General features: G+C 44.0%; 1 protein-coding gene across 1 annotated transcript in view; it reads right to left on the reverse strand.

Annotated features, from left to right (window-relative positions):
• The window catches only part of NIBAN1 (niban apoptosis regulator 1), a 109,257-nt gene that overhangs the window by 45,105 nt on the left and 48,808 nt on the right, over nucleotides 1-15,344 (reverse strand). Inside the window, exons 3-5 of the mRNA XM_053391393.1 lie at nucleotides 13,918-14,049; nucleotides 10,095-10,209; nucleotides 8,345-8,512 (exon numbers count right to left, since the gene is read on the reverse strand). Coding sequence (XP_053247368.1) covers nucleotides 8,345-8,512; nucleotides 10,095-10,209; nucleotides 13,918-14,049 — 415 coding nt within the window. The remainder of the gene's footprint in view (nucleotides 1-8,344; nucleotides 8,513-10,094; nucleotides 10,210-13,917; nucleotides 14,050-15,344) is intronic.

The following is a 15,344-nucleotide window of genomic DNA, read 5'->3' on the forward strand; positions in this document are numbered from 1 at the left end:
GTTTACCTTCCCGCCGCAGCGGTACCTACTTATCTACTTGCACTGGCATGCTTTCGAACTGCTAGGTTGGCAGGAACTGGGACACAGCAACAGGAGCTCACCCTGTTGCACGGATTCAAACAATAGTTTGAATCAATAGTGCAGGCATTCAGCATATGTGTTTCTCTGATCACTCTGCCTGCAACGGGATGAGCCAACTTTTTAAGAATTCTCAGTTATGACCGAAAACTCCATGCTAGCAAAGCGAGCGATGCATACAATCCCTGAGTTTTGCCTGAATGCTGACAAAGCATGTGGTGAGAATGGGAAGACAGACACCTCCTGATGTTACACTTCCTAAAGCAGTCTTCCTCAATCAGCCACTTCACTGCCAGGCATGAAGAACTCAAAACTCCCAGCTTGGTTTCTGCCAAAGACTTTAAAGCTTAAATCAGAGCGCTAGACAAGCAAGGCACGGTTGCAAGTTATGGCAGGTGCACAAGAGGAATAGACACCTGGCTAGGTGCAAGCTAAGTGGTTGATCAAGCAAACAACATGCTCCCTGCAATGGGGGGGGGGCACAGCATTTAGCGCAGCAAACAGCCAAAGTTTATGAGAATGGACAAGCAAATAGGCACTCCTCTGGGTGGGGTGAGTTTACGAGGTCTGTTCATACCTTGTATCCAATGTCCTAAGTCACTGTGGCAGACCTTGATGTCAGCTCAACATCCAATTTACTCTAAGTCTACTCATCACTGACAGGAGGAGGCACTGAGGGAAATTTTGTGGCAGGTAAAAAAAAAAAAGGTAAAGGAGCCCTGGACGGTTAAGTCCAGTCAAAGGTGACTATGGGGTTGCGGCTCATATTTTCTCTAATATAATACATTTTACTAAGTTATTTTCAACGATACATACATTTTCATGCACACTTTACCTTAACACACACATTTTTTGCACATATTACTTTGCTGGAGAGCTACACTCCAAAATTGTGCAAATTTCAAGCCTATGGCTTTGTTTTGGTTTGTATATTATTTCCGAAGGGGTAAAATGGTAAAGTCGCTTTTAAATGTGAACTGAGCCAAATTTTCCCCTTAGCCCTACTCCTAGGGTAGCTTACTATTTTATTAGTCTGTGCTTGCCTGAAGTCCTTGTGCACTTTGACCAAAAAATGGGTCACTGTGCAACATGAATGCAAGGGATGATGAATGTAACTTATGACTATATCATGCATGGTGCTTAGAAATCACTGCTTATTTTCTTTTGATGCAGTTTCTAATTCCATCTTATTTACTTACTTGCTTGCTTATCTTGAACCCTTTTCCTTTAACCAAAGTCTGGAGTTGACTGAGTACTTGCTAGCTCACAGAACTGGTTTCCACCCACATGCTGGCTGCTCATGTTTAAAGCTAGAGGGTTAACAGAAGGAAACTGGCCCAGATTCCCCTATCTTCTTAGAATTATCACATGGCTGAATTCCCACATGTTCAGAATACGATAAAATAAATTGGGTAGCAACAGTTACCGATAACTGCAAGCAAGACTGGAGAGCTTTTCTTTCTCATCCTGGTGCCTAAAGGGTTTGCTGCTCTTAAGGCAAAGAGAAGCAGAGATGCAAAACGATCAGGTTTTTCAGCAGAGAATCCTAGATTTAATGAGTCACTAAACACATCCACATTCTGAATGTGTTCCAGGCTATCAGATGGAGCTACATGCAAGCATTCGGCCTGGCATTGCCGTCTTAAATGAAAAGCAGACCACTCCTAAATGAGAAACGTTTAACATTGAGGATAAAGGGCCAGATTCAACTACCCCAGTGCAGTAGGGGAAGCTGGCAAAATAACTCCTGTTAGCGTAACAGGGCTTTCCCCTCTCTTCTCCCCCTGTACCTCCCACAAATCTGTTGTGGTGGATCGGGAGAACCCACAGAACATTTGGCAGGGGTAGAAGAGAGATCATCATGTCAGGCAAGCAGAAATGGTTGTGTTGATGGAAGAAATGGTTGTGTTGACGGAGAGAGCCAGTGTGGTGTAGTGGTTAAGAGCGGTAGACTCGTAATCTGGGGAACCGGGTTCGTGTCTCCGCTCCTCCACATGCAGCTGCTGGGTGACCTTGGGCTAGTCACACTTCTCTGAAGTCTCTCAACCTCACTCACCTCACAGAGTGTTTGTTGTGGGGGAGGAAGGAAAGGGAGAATGTTAGCCGCTTTGAGACTCCTTCGGGTAGTGATAAAGTGGGATATCAAATCCAAACTCTTCTTCTTCTTCATTTTCTCAGCAGCATGTTGAATTCCACCCAGCACTGTGATTCAACAAGTCTTCTGTGTATCTTCTGTGTACCAGGTGGGCGGGGTATTATTATTATTATTATTATCTCTAATCATAGCTGTCAACTTTTCCCTTTTCTTGTGAGGAATCCTATTCGGAATAAGGGAATTTCCCTTAAAAAGGGGAAAATGTTGACAGCTATGCCTCCAATTGTCCACTTTGATCCAGTGGTTTCTGCCATAGGGAAAAAGTAAATGTAAAGGACCCCTGGACAGTTAAGTCCAGTCAAAAGTGATGATGAGGTTGTGGCGCTCATCTCGCTTCGGGCTGAGGGAGCTGGTGTTTGTCCACAGACAGCTTTCCGGGTCATGTGGCCAGCATGACTAAAGCACTTCTGGTGCAACGGGACACCACAACGAGTGCCAGAGCGCACGGAAACACCGTTTACCTTCCCGCCGCAGCGGTAGCTATTTATCTACTTGCACTGGCGTGCATTCAAAGTGCTAGGTTGGCAGGAGCTGGGACAGAACAACGGGAGCTCAGCCCGTCACGGGGATTTGAACTGCCAACCTTCTGATCGGCAAGCCCAAGAGGCTAGGTTATGGCAAGGAAGGCACATGGCTGATGTGATTGCTTTGTCTAATTAGAAAGGATTAGAACCGTGTCTTATATTGTATAGTATTTTGCACTGGTTTTCAAGCTTAATGCTGCAAGGTTACAATTTTATTTGTTTTTAAATGTTTAAAACCCTGAGAGCTGTTTTATTTTTTAGGCGATAGTTGTTGTGGATACAATCACATTGTAGGAATCGTTGCGTAGAAGTGGGAAACTGTTCCCACTTCTTGGGGGGGGGGTGGAAATGAGGAGAATCCTGTATGAACTGGATTTTCAATTTCATGCAATCACAGCTTTATGATTCAGCATTTGACTGTAGTCTGCAAACCCAGAAGAATAAGTAAGAGCTGATATTTGCAGAGCAGGAATTAAAAAAACAAAAAACCTCAAGGCTTCACTCTGTGCCATCCATTGTAATGAGAGCTGAATTGCCTGGTACACAAAGAAACAGGACTGTGAGGCTTCCTTAGCCAGATCATGCGGTATAAGAGCTGCTAACCACCAACAGAAACTAGATGAGGTCACTTCCAAACAGGATGCGGGCCTGCAATCATGTGCTGTTTTTATAGCAACAGAAAACTTGCAAGCTTCATGTACAAAGCTTGCATACCTATAGGATTCAGCAGTCCTCATCTTGCAGGATTTGCTGAATCCTAATGATTTGCAAAAAGCGTTGCTTAGTTGCAAAACTACAGCTTCCAAAAGTATGGAGAGCATGGGGTAGAGGCTGCATATTAAGGCACCTCTTCATTTATTCTTTCTACCTTGCTCTATCACAAAGGCTCAAGGACGGCAACAACCTGGGCTGCCACAGAAATTTTGCCTAAAGCAAAATGTGGAGTGAGTGTTCGGTTTCCTCTTCCAGCAAAACATCTGAGGAATCCCAGAGTAGCTGAAAATGTGGTCCGATAGGACGAGTGAAATATCTTAAGGGGAAAATATATCCCTGGTAACAACTTTTCTAAAAGAGAACAGAGTGGTTTTTAAAATAGGTATATACTGTATATATGCAGAAATCTATTAGAGATATCTTCAAAACTCTATGCGAGTGCTAACTGTGTTGTACGAAAACAAAGAATGAAAAAAGCAAAGGAACACTGTGTAGGTATGCAGGACACAGCCAGGACTGCTTCAGCCCTGAGCGATCAGAATTCAGCAGGGAAGCAGGAAGTCAGTGCTAAAGGAACACATATTTGCCAAACATATAAATTAAATAGTGAGTGGCTATTTTGCAGAACTAAGAGGAGAGTGGAGACAAGAAGCAGTGTGGTGACAAGTGGATTAACATCTAGGGCTGATAGCAGAATTATCAGCATGTGCAATATGAGCAGCCACCATAAAGGAGAACGATAAAGGGCATGACAGTTCTAAACTTCCAGAGTTGGTTCTACAGTTCTGTGAGCCTAATTGGAGACATCTATAAACTTAAATACTTGTTTTCAAATGTAACTCCACAATTATGAAGGTTAGAACCTTTATCAAATGTGGAAACTATGGGTTGTTTCAAACGTTAATTCGACTCAGAGTAAACACTTGGAAATTAATGACTAATTTGGGTTCATTAATTTTAACAGGTCTATTCTTTCTTGGTTTGGACCCTGAGTGAGAACCCAGAGGCTGAGAGGGAGGGTGTGTCAGAAGGAAAATGAACTGATATTTTGATATACTGATATATTGATGTATCGATATATCAATTGATATATATTATTAACTAATGTAACATTTTATATGTAACTGTGTATTTTTGCAATATTTTGTTTAAGTTTGTTGTATCTTCAGCTTTTTGTACACCACTTAGAGATATTTTTAAAACGCTAAAAATTCTGTCATTGATGTTAACTTCTTGTATCTTTATTTTGTATCTTTATGATTTCTGTATAAATTGTTCAATTTGGTTGCAAACTTCCTGGTGTTTTGTTTATTGTTTAGGGCTACTTTTGTCACATTTGTAGTTATGTCATTTAAAAAATATATATTGTAAGCCAACTAGAACATAATTTTAACCTTGGAAAGGAGGCATACAATAAAATCGGGGGGGGGGGGGAGAGTTAAATGATATAGAAGTTAAATAATCAATTAATTGGTAGGAGCCTAAATTCTATGCAAAATGCGAGATTCCATAAAGATGGATGTAGTCAGACAATTACAGCCATGCATACCAGGCTGCACACTACAATAGCACTCGCACAAACCGCTGTCTGCACACAAATCGGGTCCTCCCTTAAAGAGGGCACGTGTTGCGGTGAGACCTGGCAACCTAACCCTGTGTTGTGGGTGGGTACGTTTAGATAGCCACAACACCCGATTGGTAGGTCCCTTGATGCAGGGTTCAATCAGGCCAATGGGACGCAGGCTAAACGGTTTGAGGGACCTATTTATGCCCATGCACGTGACCCAGAGCTTCCTCTTTTGGCGCATGCATTCGGAACACCCGTCCACCTCTCCCTACTTTTAGGGCTTACGCGCTTGACCTTGCGATGCCGTCGTGTATCGTCCGTCGTTGGGACAAGGGCACGACAGGAATTTCCCCCACTTGGTTGATTGGCTGTTGCCATTTGGGTTTCGTCTGCCGTGTAGCAAATCGTCACAACTTGTAAGGTTCCGGATAGGCTCTGGTTCAGGTGATAGGGATGGGAGAACACTCTCGCCATCCCTATGTGAAGGGTATTCCGTTAAAGGAATCCAGGGACTTGATGGTTTGGTCAACCCTGAGAGGGGGCTGTGCCCGTGCCTGAGTCCAGGGGGACATTTGGGTGGTGGAGATAGCCCGTTCCTGGCTTTCCGCTTATCCAGGTGTTCACCCTTGGCTGACCTATGCTGGTGCCCTGGGTCAGCGCTACCTGCATGGCAGGGAGCTAGTCGAACCAGAGCCTATGCAGCCAGTCACTTGCTGTAATCAATAAAGTTGTGGCCTAAATTCTGCCAAAAACCAAACCAAAATTTGAGCCTTGTTTGAATTTATTTAAGGGGGAGGTTTAAAGGTCTAAACACGCAATGGGAAAGTGCAATTTCACTGAGTCCAGGAAGGGTCTGCTCACACTATTCCATTACTTCCCCCCTAGGGTTCCAGGATATGATTTTTTCAGTAAGCCCAACACACCAAGGAGAGGCAGGCTTTAGGAGAGGTTCATCCACCCCCCCCCCCCGTGTACACACAGCATACCATATTTTTCGCTCTATAGGGTGCACCGGACCATAGGGCGCACCTAGTTTTTTGGGGGGGAAATAAAGAAAAAAAAATTATTTCCCCCCCAGCCCCAAAGACCAAAGAAGCCAAGAGAGCCAGCGGGATCCATCCCACTGGCTGTCTTGGCTTCCTCTTTAGCCACGCACAATCTCTCCAGCCGGGAGAGGCTGCGATCCCGCTCGCTGGTGGATCCCGCTCGCTGTCTTGGCTTCCTTTTTAGCCGCGGGGCTGGGGCGGGGAAGCCGAGCTTCCCCCAACCCCAGCCCCCAGAACGGGTCCGGGAGCGGTGGCAAGGTTGCGCCGCTCAGGTTGTGGGCTCAGAAGGCTTGCGGATAGCTGCCCAAAGCCTGGGGTGCGCAGCGCTGTGCTCCCCGGGATCCGGGCTGCTGCCTGATATCCGCAAGCCTTGGAAGCCTGTTGGGAACTCCCGCCGGGCTCCGAAGGCTTGCGGATAGCTTCCTGAAGCCGGGAGAGCGCACCAACCCCTCTTGCTCTCCAGGCTTCAGCGAAAGCCTGCATTCGCTCCATAGGACACACACACATTTCCCCTTCATTTTTGGAGGGGGAAAAGTGCGTCCTATAGAGCGAAAAATACAGTATATTGGGGGCAGGGGTCTGTGTGAATAGGGAATTTATTACTGCAAAATATGATTCACTCACCAAGAGAAATCTATAGTCCTTCCATTTCTACTTTACACTTCCTACAGGCTTAATAAATTCTGCCTTGCCTTTAATATTGCAAACAAGGTCACAATCACAAATCTAACATGCTTGGAATTAACAAACAGACGCGAAATAACAAGGTCAGGAACAGAGTGCATAATGGCAGTAGCCTTGTTTCTCTTTAACAGTGTAGTTCTGACTAGATTTGCTGATGTTGTGGGTTTTCGCTTTTAACTAACTACTGTTTAGGATTTCAATGTTGTTAGTTATTTCACTGGGGTAGCCACCCAGTGAAAGGGAAGGGCAAGGCAGAAGCTGGTGAAATCAATAAGGGTGCTGCTTTCTGGTTGCCAAAATTTCTCTACCGGCCTTTTGTTTAACGTGTGTTGCAGTGTCTGTCATTCCTTCCCCTAAAATGAGCAGAATGAAGTCAGCCACACCGAAATCTCAGTTTGTGCAACTACTCCACCCGTCCCCTAAAGCAACTCTGCTCTCGTAAGTTTCCAGTCAAACATCCAGATATTTAATATGTGAAAGATCCTTCCACAGCGTGGTAATTTCATGTGACAGAAATAAATAAAAAATGAAGGCGCAAGCACGAAGAGAGCAGGAAATAAATCCAGAATGTTAAAGATAGAAAATACTTATTAGGTCATTTACTCCACACTTTGCTAGCACATCACTGAGCAATGGGCTGAAATTCAGCTAGGAGCGGAGGCAGCCAAGGGAACCGCGAGTCAGCTAACATTTCTGCAGAAAGATATCGACCTAGCTAAACCCACTGTGCAGGTTCTGAGTCAGAGAAGATTTGCAGAGTGCCAGGAAAAGTTGATCCGCTCTATTACTGGCCCAGTACAGAACAAAAGAGATTATATTTCACCCAGATCACTGTATGACCAAAGTTTCAAAAGATGAATAATGGGGATTACAAACCATGCAAAATAAATGCTTTCCCTTTAAGTATGCATCAGAGGAAATTGACTTCAGCTGGCTGTTTTACAGGGCGCATTCATGGGAGGCTTATAGAGATTCAGGACTCCGTGCCATGCCAAAAATGTGTGTTCCTCCCAAAAGCAGAAGCTTCACCATATATAGATGCTTCACCACATATAGATCTTGCCTCAGTGCTGAGTACATTGTCTGCCCAAGTAAGGTAAAGGTAAAGGGACCCCTGACCATTAGGTCCAGTCGTGGCCGACTCTGGGGTTGCGGCGCTCATCTCACTTTATTGGCCAAGGGAGCCGGCGTACAGCTTCCGGGTCATGTGGCCAGCATGACTAAGCCGCTTCTGGCGAACCAGAGCAGCACACGGAAACGCCGTTTACCTTCCCGCCGGAGCAGTACCTATTTATCTACTTGCACTTTGACGTGCTTTCGAACTGCTAGGTTGGCAGGAGCAGGGACCGAGCAACAGGAGCTCACCTCGTCGCGGGGATTTCATATTGCACTTTCTTTCTCTAGAGCAGAGAAAAGCCTAACATGGTATTTCCACGCCATCCATAATTTGTAGTTCCCTCCAGCTCCATACAAGGGAGTGATGTAATAATTTTGCAAAAAAATATTGACCCTGGTGGTGACAATCAAATATGTAGACACAATAGCAAGGATGTTGAACGTAGCCTTTTGCACCTACCATGGTTTAAGTGTCTGATGCAGTCGTTCAATACGGTGCTGAATTTCTTCTGTGACTCCCGATCCGGGAAGCAGAAGCAACTGTGTCGGAGGAAAGGTTGCCACAGATAGACCGGAAATTCCTTTGGAAGGCCAACAAAAGCCTGTGCATTTTCCTTTTCATTGGAACCTTTAAGAGAGAAAAAAAGACATTTAAAAAAACTAGTACAGTGGTACCTTGGGTACCTTCAGTAGCTTAGGGCCTCAGCAAACCTAAATCCGGCCCTGGGTCTGAGAGCTGTGTGTCCCACTACCTTCCCCAGGAAAATCTGCTGTTTATTGCTGAATCAGAACAAACCAGGGTGGATAAAAATCAAGGAGTTAAAATTAATAAATAAAATGGATTTTTTAAAAATTAAATTGGAATTTTTTGTAATAGGATTTTTTTTAATTTAAATTGGTTTTTTAAAATAAAATGCTTTTGGAGGAAAAATATTTCTATAGATAATTTTCTATTTAAGCTATATCATAGTCCAAAGGCTATTCATCAGGAAATAAGGATTTGTTTTCAATTTTTCATGTGTGCTAAAACTCAGTCTAAGTTTTTTTTTTATTTGTTTAACCACATCAGTTAACAAACATGGATACATATCCTATAATGTTATTGTTTTAGTTACATAAATGGTTTAAATTGTTATTTAGGAAATGATTGTTTTTCTCCTTTCAATAAAGTACAGCAGAAAAGTTGTCCAAATATAAACAGTTAACTTATTAAACCTCACAATAATGTCATAATTATCGGTCTATGTATTTCTAATAGTATAACCAAATCAGTAATTTTTGATATAACTGTAAAAAAACTACTCTGAAAATTTATTTTTCCAGAAATGAAACCTTCATCCTGTTGTAAATATTAAGATTATACCAGCAAGAGTCTTTCTTTTAAAAAGAAAAAAAAAGATTTAAATTAAGTCTTACTGACTAGTGACTTAAATCAAATCCACCCTGGAACAAACTCTATTGATGTGAAGGCACCCACAAAAGACTGCTGACTCATATACCAGTCCTCCCTTTCTAGGTCTTGCCAATAATCAAACGGGGCAGTTGGGATGGAAATTGGCCACTCTACTTTCACTTGCCCCTTCATGGATTTGCCTTGCCGTGGCAAAGGGGCTTGAATAACTCAGAGAAGCTATTAACTATGCCCAAGATGGACAGATCATAGTGGAGAGTTTTGACCAAACGTGATCCACCTAGAGGAATGAAAAGCAGAGACATCACCTTGCCAACAAAGGTCTGTATAGTTAAAGCCATGGTTTTCCCAGTAGTGATGTATGGAAGTGAAAGCTGGACCATAAAGAAGGCTGATCGCCGAAGAATTGATGCTTTTGAATTATGGTGCTGGAGGAGACTCTTGAGAGTCCCATGGACTGCAAGAAGATCAAACCTATACATTCTTAAGGAAATCAGCCCTGAGTGCTCACTGGAAGGACAGATCGTGAAGCTGAGGCTCCAATACTTTGGCCACCTCATGAGAAGAGAAGACTCCCTGGAAAAGACCCTGATGCTGGGAAAGATGGAGGGCACAAGGAGAAGGGGACGACAGAGGACGAGATGGTTGGACAGTGGTCTCGAAGCTACAAACATGAGTTTGGCCAAACTGCGGGAGGCAGTGGAAGACAGGAGTGCCTGGCGTGCTCTGGTCCATGGGGTCACGAAGAGTCGGACACGACTAAACGACTAAACAACAACTTTCACTTGACAGGCCTTACCACTCGGGTCTGGAAAATGTTTATCAGATAACAAGTTATACTCCTCTTCTGTCGTCAGTACTTTGCCTCCAACAGGTAAAATGCAGCTTTTAGGACTAACGCCCTTCTGGAACGCCTGGGTTCGAGGAAGAGAAATAAGGTTAAGAAAACAAGCTTTTGATATTTCTTCAAGTTACTTATGTTAAAATGGAGGTACAGATATGAGAGAAGGATTGTGGCTTTTTAAGGGGTGCACAGAAACCACAGCTGGGGGTTTCCATCTTTTCTGGGGGTGTCTGCTTTATTAAAAAAAGGAAAGAGAAAACAAGTTTCTAGTCCCTGTGGGCTGTGCCTCCTGAAAAGCTCAGAAGTGAGAGTAGTGGCCGAGTAAGACTTGGAGGAACCCATATATTTCCTTGACCTGCTTAGCAAAATTAAAAACCTGCATTTAATTTATTTGACTTGCAGCTCCCCTTTTGATTTCAACAAGCTCCCAGCACAGCTTGCAACAACTCAGCACTTACACAGAATAAATAAAAACAATATCAAATTAATTATGCAAACATTTTCCGTATGTATAATCTGTGCAGCTCAGGGATTTCAGTTTTCCGTGGCACAATATTCAGACTGCCTGATGCGAGAATTTAATATACCGTATTTTTTGCTCTATAAGACTCACTTTTTCCCTCCTAAAAAGTAAGGGGAAATGTGTGTGCGTCTTATGGAGCGAATGCAGGCTGCGCAGCTATCCCAGAAGCCAGAACAGCAAGAGGGATTGCTGCTTTCACTGCGTAGCGATCCCTCTTGCTGTTCTGGCTTCTGAGATTCAGAATATTTTTTTTCTTGTTTTCCTCCTCCAAAAACTAGGGGCATCTTGTGGTCTGGTGCGTCTTATAGAGCAAAAAATACGGTAGTTTTTGAGCACAGCCAACATGCTGCCCTGACCACGGGCAGCTTCTGGTGTTACTTTTTTCATGGAGTAAAAATTTGCTCCACGAATTATGTGGCATGGCATATTCATGGTTCTGTTCCTACCTTCAGGACTAAGGTCAGAGAGTAGCATTGAGACAGTGCCTTTCAGCCCCTGGGCTATTTAATATATACATGAAGCCATCTGGAGTGGTCATTAGGAGTTTTGAGGCGAGGTGCCATCAGTACGCTGATGACCCTTAGCTCTATTTCTCCATAACATATGAATCAGAAGAGGCCTTGCTGGACACAGTGGTGAAATGGACGAGGAAAAACGAGCTAAGCTTGAATCCTGGTAAGATGGAGGTACTGTGGCTGAGCAGTTCCCAGGTTTGAGAAACTGGTCACAGTTGCTTATCCTTGATGAGGTTATAATAATAATATAATAATAATTTATTATTTATACCCTGCCCATCTGGCTGGGTTTCCCCAGCTACTCTGGGCGGCTCCCAACAGAATATTAAAAACCTGATAGAACATCAAACATTTAAAACTTCCCTAAACAGGGCTGCCTTCAGATGTCTTCTAAAAGTCAGACTTGACATTCCTTGACAGGGCGGGCGGGCGCCACTACCGAGAAGGCCCTGTGCCTGGTTCCCTGTAACTTGGCTTCTTGCAATGAGGGAACCGCCAGAAGGCCCTCAGAGCTGGACCTGAGTGTCCAGGCTGAACGATGGGGGTGGAGACGTTCCTTCAGGTATACTGGACCGAGGCCGTTTAGGGCTTTAAAGGTCAACACCAACACTTTGAATTGTGCTTGGAAAAGTACTGGGAGCCAATGTCGGTCTTTCAGGACCGGTGTTATGTGGTCTCGGCGGCCGCTCCCAGTCACCAGTCTAGCTGCCGCATTCTGGATTACTTGTAGTTTCTGGGTCACCTTCAAAGGTAGCCCCACATATAGCACATTGCAGTAGTCCAAGCAAGAGATAACCAGAGCATGCACCACTCTGGCGAGACAGTCTGCGGGCAGCGAGGGTCTCAGCCGGCGTACCAGATGGAGCTGGTAGACTGCTGCCCTGGACACAGAATTGACCTGTGCCTCCATGGACAGCTGTTGCACTCCCCCTGAAGGAGCAGGTTTGCAGTTTGGGGGTGTTTCTGAATCCTGCTCTGTCACTGAAAGCTCAGGTAGCCTCAGTGGCTGGAAGTGCCTTTTACCAACTGCGACTGGTTTGAGAGCTACGGCCATTCCTGGACTGGGAAAGCCTAGCCGCAGTAGTTCACGTTAGTTACTTCAAGACTGTATTGTGGCAATGCACTCTATGTGGGGCTTCCCTCTGAGTGCAGTTAGTGTAGAATACATCAGCACAACTGCTGACAGGAGTGAGGTCTTGACTAGGCAAAATCAAGGTGTTACTTGTAGCATCGAAAGCCCTTAACAACTTGGGACCAGTTTACCTGCAAGACCACCTAACCTATACGTTGTTAGAATTCCTGCTCCATGATTGCAGTCATGGGATTGTTGTCTATCACATGACGGTGTATGTTTTGACTCCACAAAGTGGGAAGTGACGGAGACAGGATGTTTGTGTTACTGTGTTCTGTGAAGTGGGACTATTGGCCTTTGTTCTTTCTCTCTTTGCTGTCTGATGCTAGAGAGAGAGGGAGCCATGTTGCAGTGCTCCGTGTGTGTTTATATGTAAATAAAGTAGATTAGCCAAAATGCTGAGTTGCTGAGGTCTGTTACGCATGATGTGCAAACTCTGCGGATCCCTAAATGTGCCAATGTCTGTTGGCATCGGTTGCTGTGATGTTCGGGTGGAAGAAAGCTTTTAAAGCTCCCGAACGATCGACCAGGAGGGAGAGAACACGCCAGTCGGGCATGTGTCTCTGCCAGGGTCCTACTCGAGTGTAGGCTGAGCTCCGGACATATGTGCCCACTTGACTGCCTTGATCGGCAGAACTGGCTACCGGTTTCCACATTTGTAAGAACTCGATCATTTCGTGTGGCACTTTGGAACTCCCTGCCTATTGAGATCAAGCAGGAGCCTACACAATTATTATTATTATTATTATTATTATTATTATTATTATTATTATTATTATTATTTATACTCCGCCCATCTGACTGGGCTTCCGCAACCACTCTGGGCGCTTCCCAAAAAATATTTAAATACTGTAATACATCAAACATTAAAAGCTTCCCTAAACAGGGCTGCCTTCAGATGTCTTCTAAAAGTCTGGTAGTTGTTGTTCTCTTTGACATCTGGTGGGAGGGCGTTCCACAGGGAGGGCGCCACTACCAAGAAGGCCCTCTGCCTGGTTCCCTGCAACTTAGCTTCTCGCAGTGAGGGAACCGCCAGAAGGCCCTTGGTGCTGGACCTCAGTGTCCGGGTAGAACAATGGGGGTGGAGACGCTCTTTTTGGCGCCAGACCAAAACATTCCTGCTTAGACAAGCCTACCCAGATGCTTAGCTAGTCAAGGCAATCCACTTTAGTAGTTTAACTTTGGTGTGTTTTAAAGCAGGGTTGTAAATCTTTCTTGATTTTCCTGTTTTATCTTTTGTAAACCGTTTTGAGGTTGTTCATTTTTTAAAAGAACAATAACCAAGCAGTGTATAAATGCGAAATAAATAAATAACAATGGAAACGAGCAAAGGAAAAATGCAGGGAAGTGGGGACAGACTGAATTTCACGGTGCCATAAAGTAAAGAATACCTGGGAGGTCAATATTCAGATGTGGTCTCTTGTAGCAGCAAGTAGGAATCACTCAGTAGGAAAGAAATCAGAGTAACACTGGATAAAAGTGTTTTGCATTTATTCTGTTGTCACTATCTACTAGTCAGTGAAGCAGCACCGAGGATCTCAAAACTGAACATGATGAATCAATGCACCATAACATCAAGCTTCAGCACCCGGTAAACTGACGATTTACCTCTTTGTTTTCAAAGCTCTCCACGGCATATTTGCTGTTAACCACTATATATCTGTCCTTCCATTTCTTCACGTCTTCAGCAAAATGTGACACTTCTCCTTCATAAAAGACCATGCTGGAGTCTGCAGGCGGCTATAGAAAAGACAAGTTACTGAGAAATAGAAATGGCTTCTTTCTGCTTCTTTGTTTGTAAAAAGAAAGGGGTGTGTTTTTTCATGGGGGGGCATGTCCAAAACCTGACTAGAATAGAAACTGAAAGCTTCTGGCCTATAGCTTCTGTTGTTTGGGAGCTGGCATTGACAGCACAGCGCGAAGTTACACTGGCTAGCGAAATGTTTGTTTGAACTCTGCATGTCTTTGGTGTACAAGCCCATCTATAGTTCTGTTTTAAGCTGTTGCTTTAGTTTAGTTGTTTTTTTTTAATTAGCTTTAAGAATGAAATATACTCTGAGTCCTCTAGTGATTTCATGCTCTTTATTGCAGCTTGTAAAACAGTGATTGAATTACGCCCCCCAAGCCTCAGGCTTTTATATACATTATTTACACAATGAGTCCCATCTGATTGGCCGATTCTGCTTCCTTCCTGGAGCCTGATTGGTCTTTTCCTGCAGGCCAATCAGTTGTTGCATTCTACGATCCTACCAGCCTAATAGGCTGATTAACTTCTTCCTGGAGCCTGATTGGTCTTCTCCTGCAAACCAATCAGTTGTTGCATTCTAGGATCCTACTTGCCTATTGCTCTAGGATCCAAGGTTAGTAAATAACAAAGGATTTGTTCCAAGTTGCCTCAAATAGTGAAAATGTACTATTAAACATCTAATAAAACAAACAAACTTAAACACGCTCTGTACTTGCTCAGAGACACCATATCTCGTTATCAGCCCCCAATCTGAGGCCTCGGCCTCTCTCAGTCCAGTTTCAAATTAAAGCCTGAGTTTCCAATTTAAAAACATCTCCAGGAGGTCTTTTAGCAAGGGTGATGGTGTTCTTTGCCCTCTATATAAAGCTGATATATGGGAAAAGGAAGGAAGGAGACGGACTGAATTACATAATTTTACACTGCAGCCTGACTGGGGGTGCACTAGTTTTCCCCCTCCCCACTCGCTACCCCTGATAAAGAGACCTTGTAGCTAAAAGTGTGTTGTGGCACTGAAAAATGTGTTGTGTGGCACTGAATACAGGGAACAGGACCACTGCCCTTTTTGTGGTTTTCATGGGATACTTGGGAAAGGTAAAATGGGAAGAGAAGATAGGAAACTTTTGCTAAATAAACAAACAAACAAATTTCATTCCTGGGTGAGGACTTGCAACTTGTTAGAATTCCTGCTCCATGATTGCAGTCATGGGATTTTTGTCTATCACATGACGGTGTATGTTTTGACTCCACAAAGTGGGAAGTGACGGAGACAGGATGTTTGTGTTACTGT

Source organism: Podarcis raffonei, chromosome 6 (assembly GCF_027172205.1).
Source record: "Podarcis raffonei isolate rPodRaf1 chromosome 6, rPodRaf1.pri, whole genome shotgun sequence".
In the NCBI taxonomy this organism is placed as follows: Eukaryota; Metazoa; Chordata; class Lepidosauria; order Squamata; family Lacertidae; genus Podarcis; species Podarcis raffonei.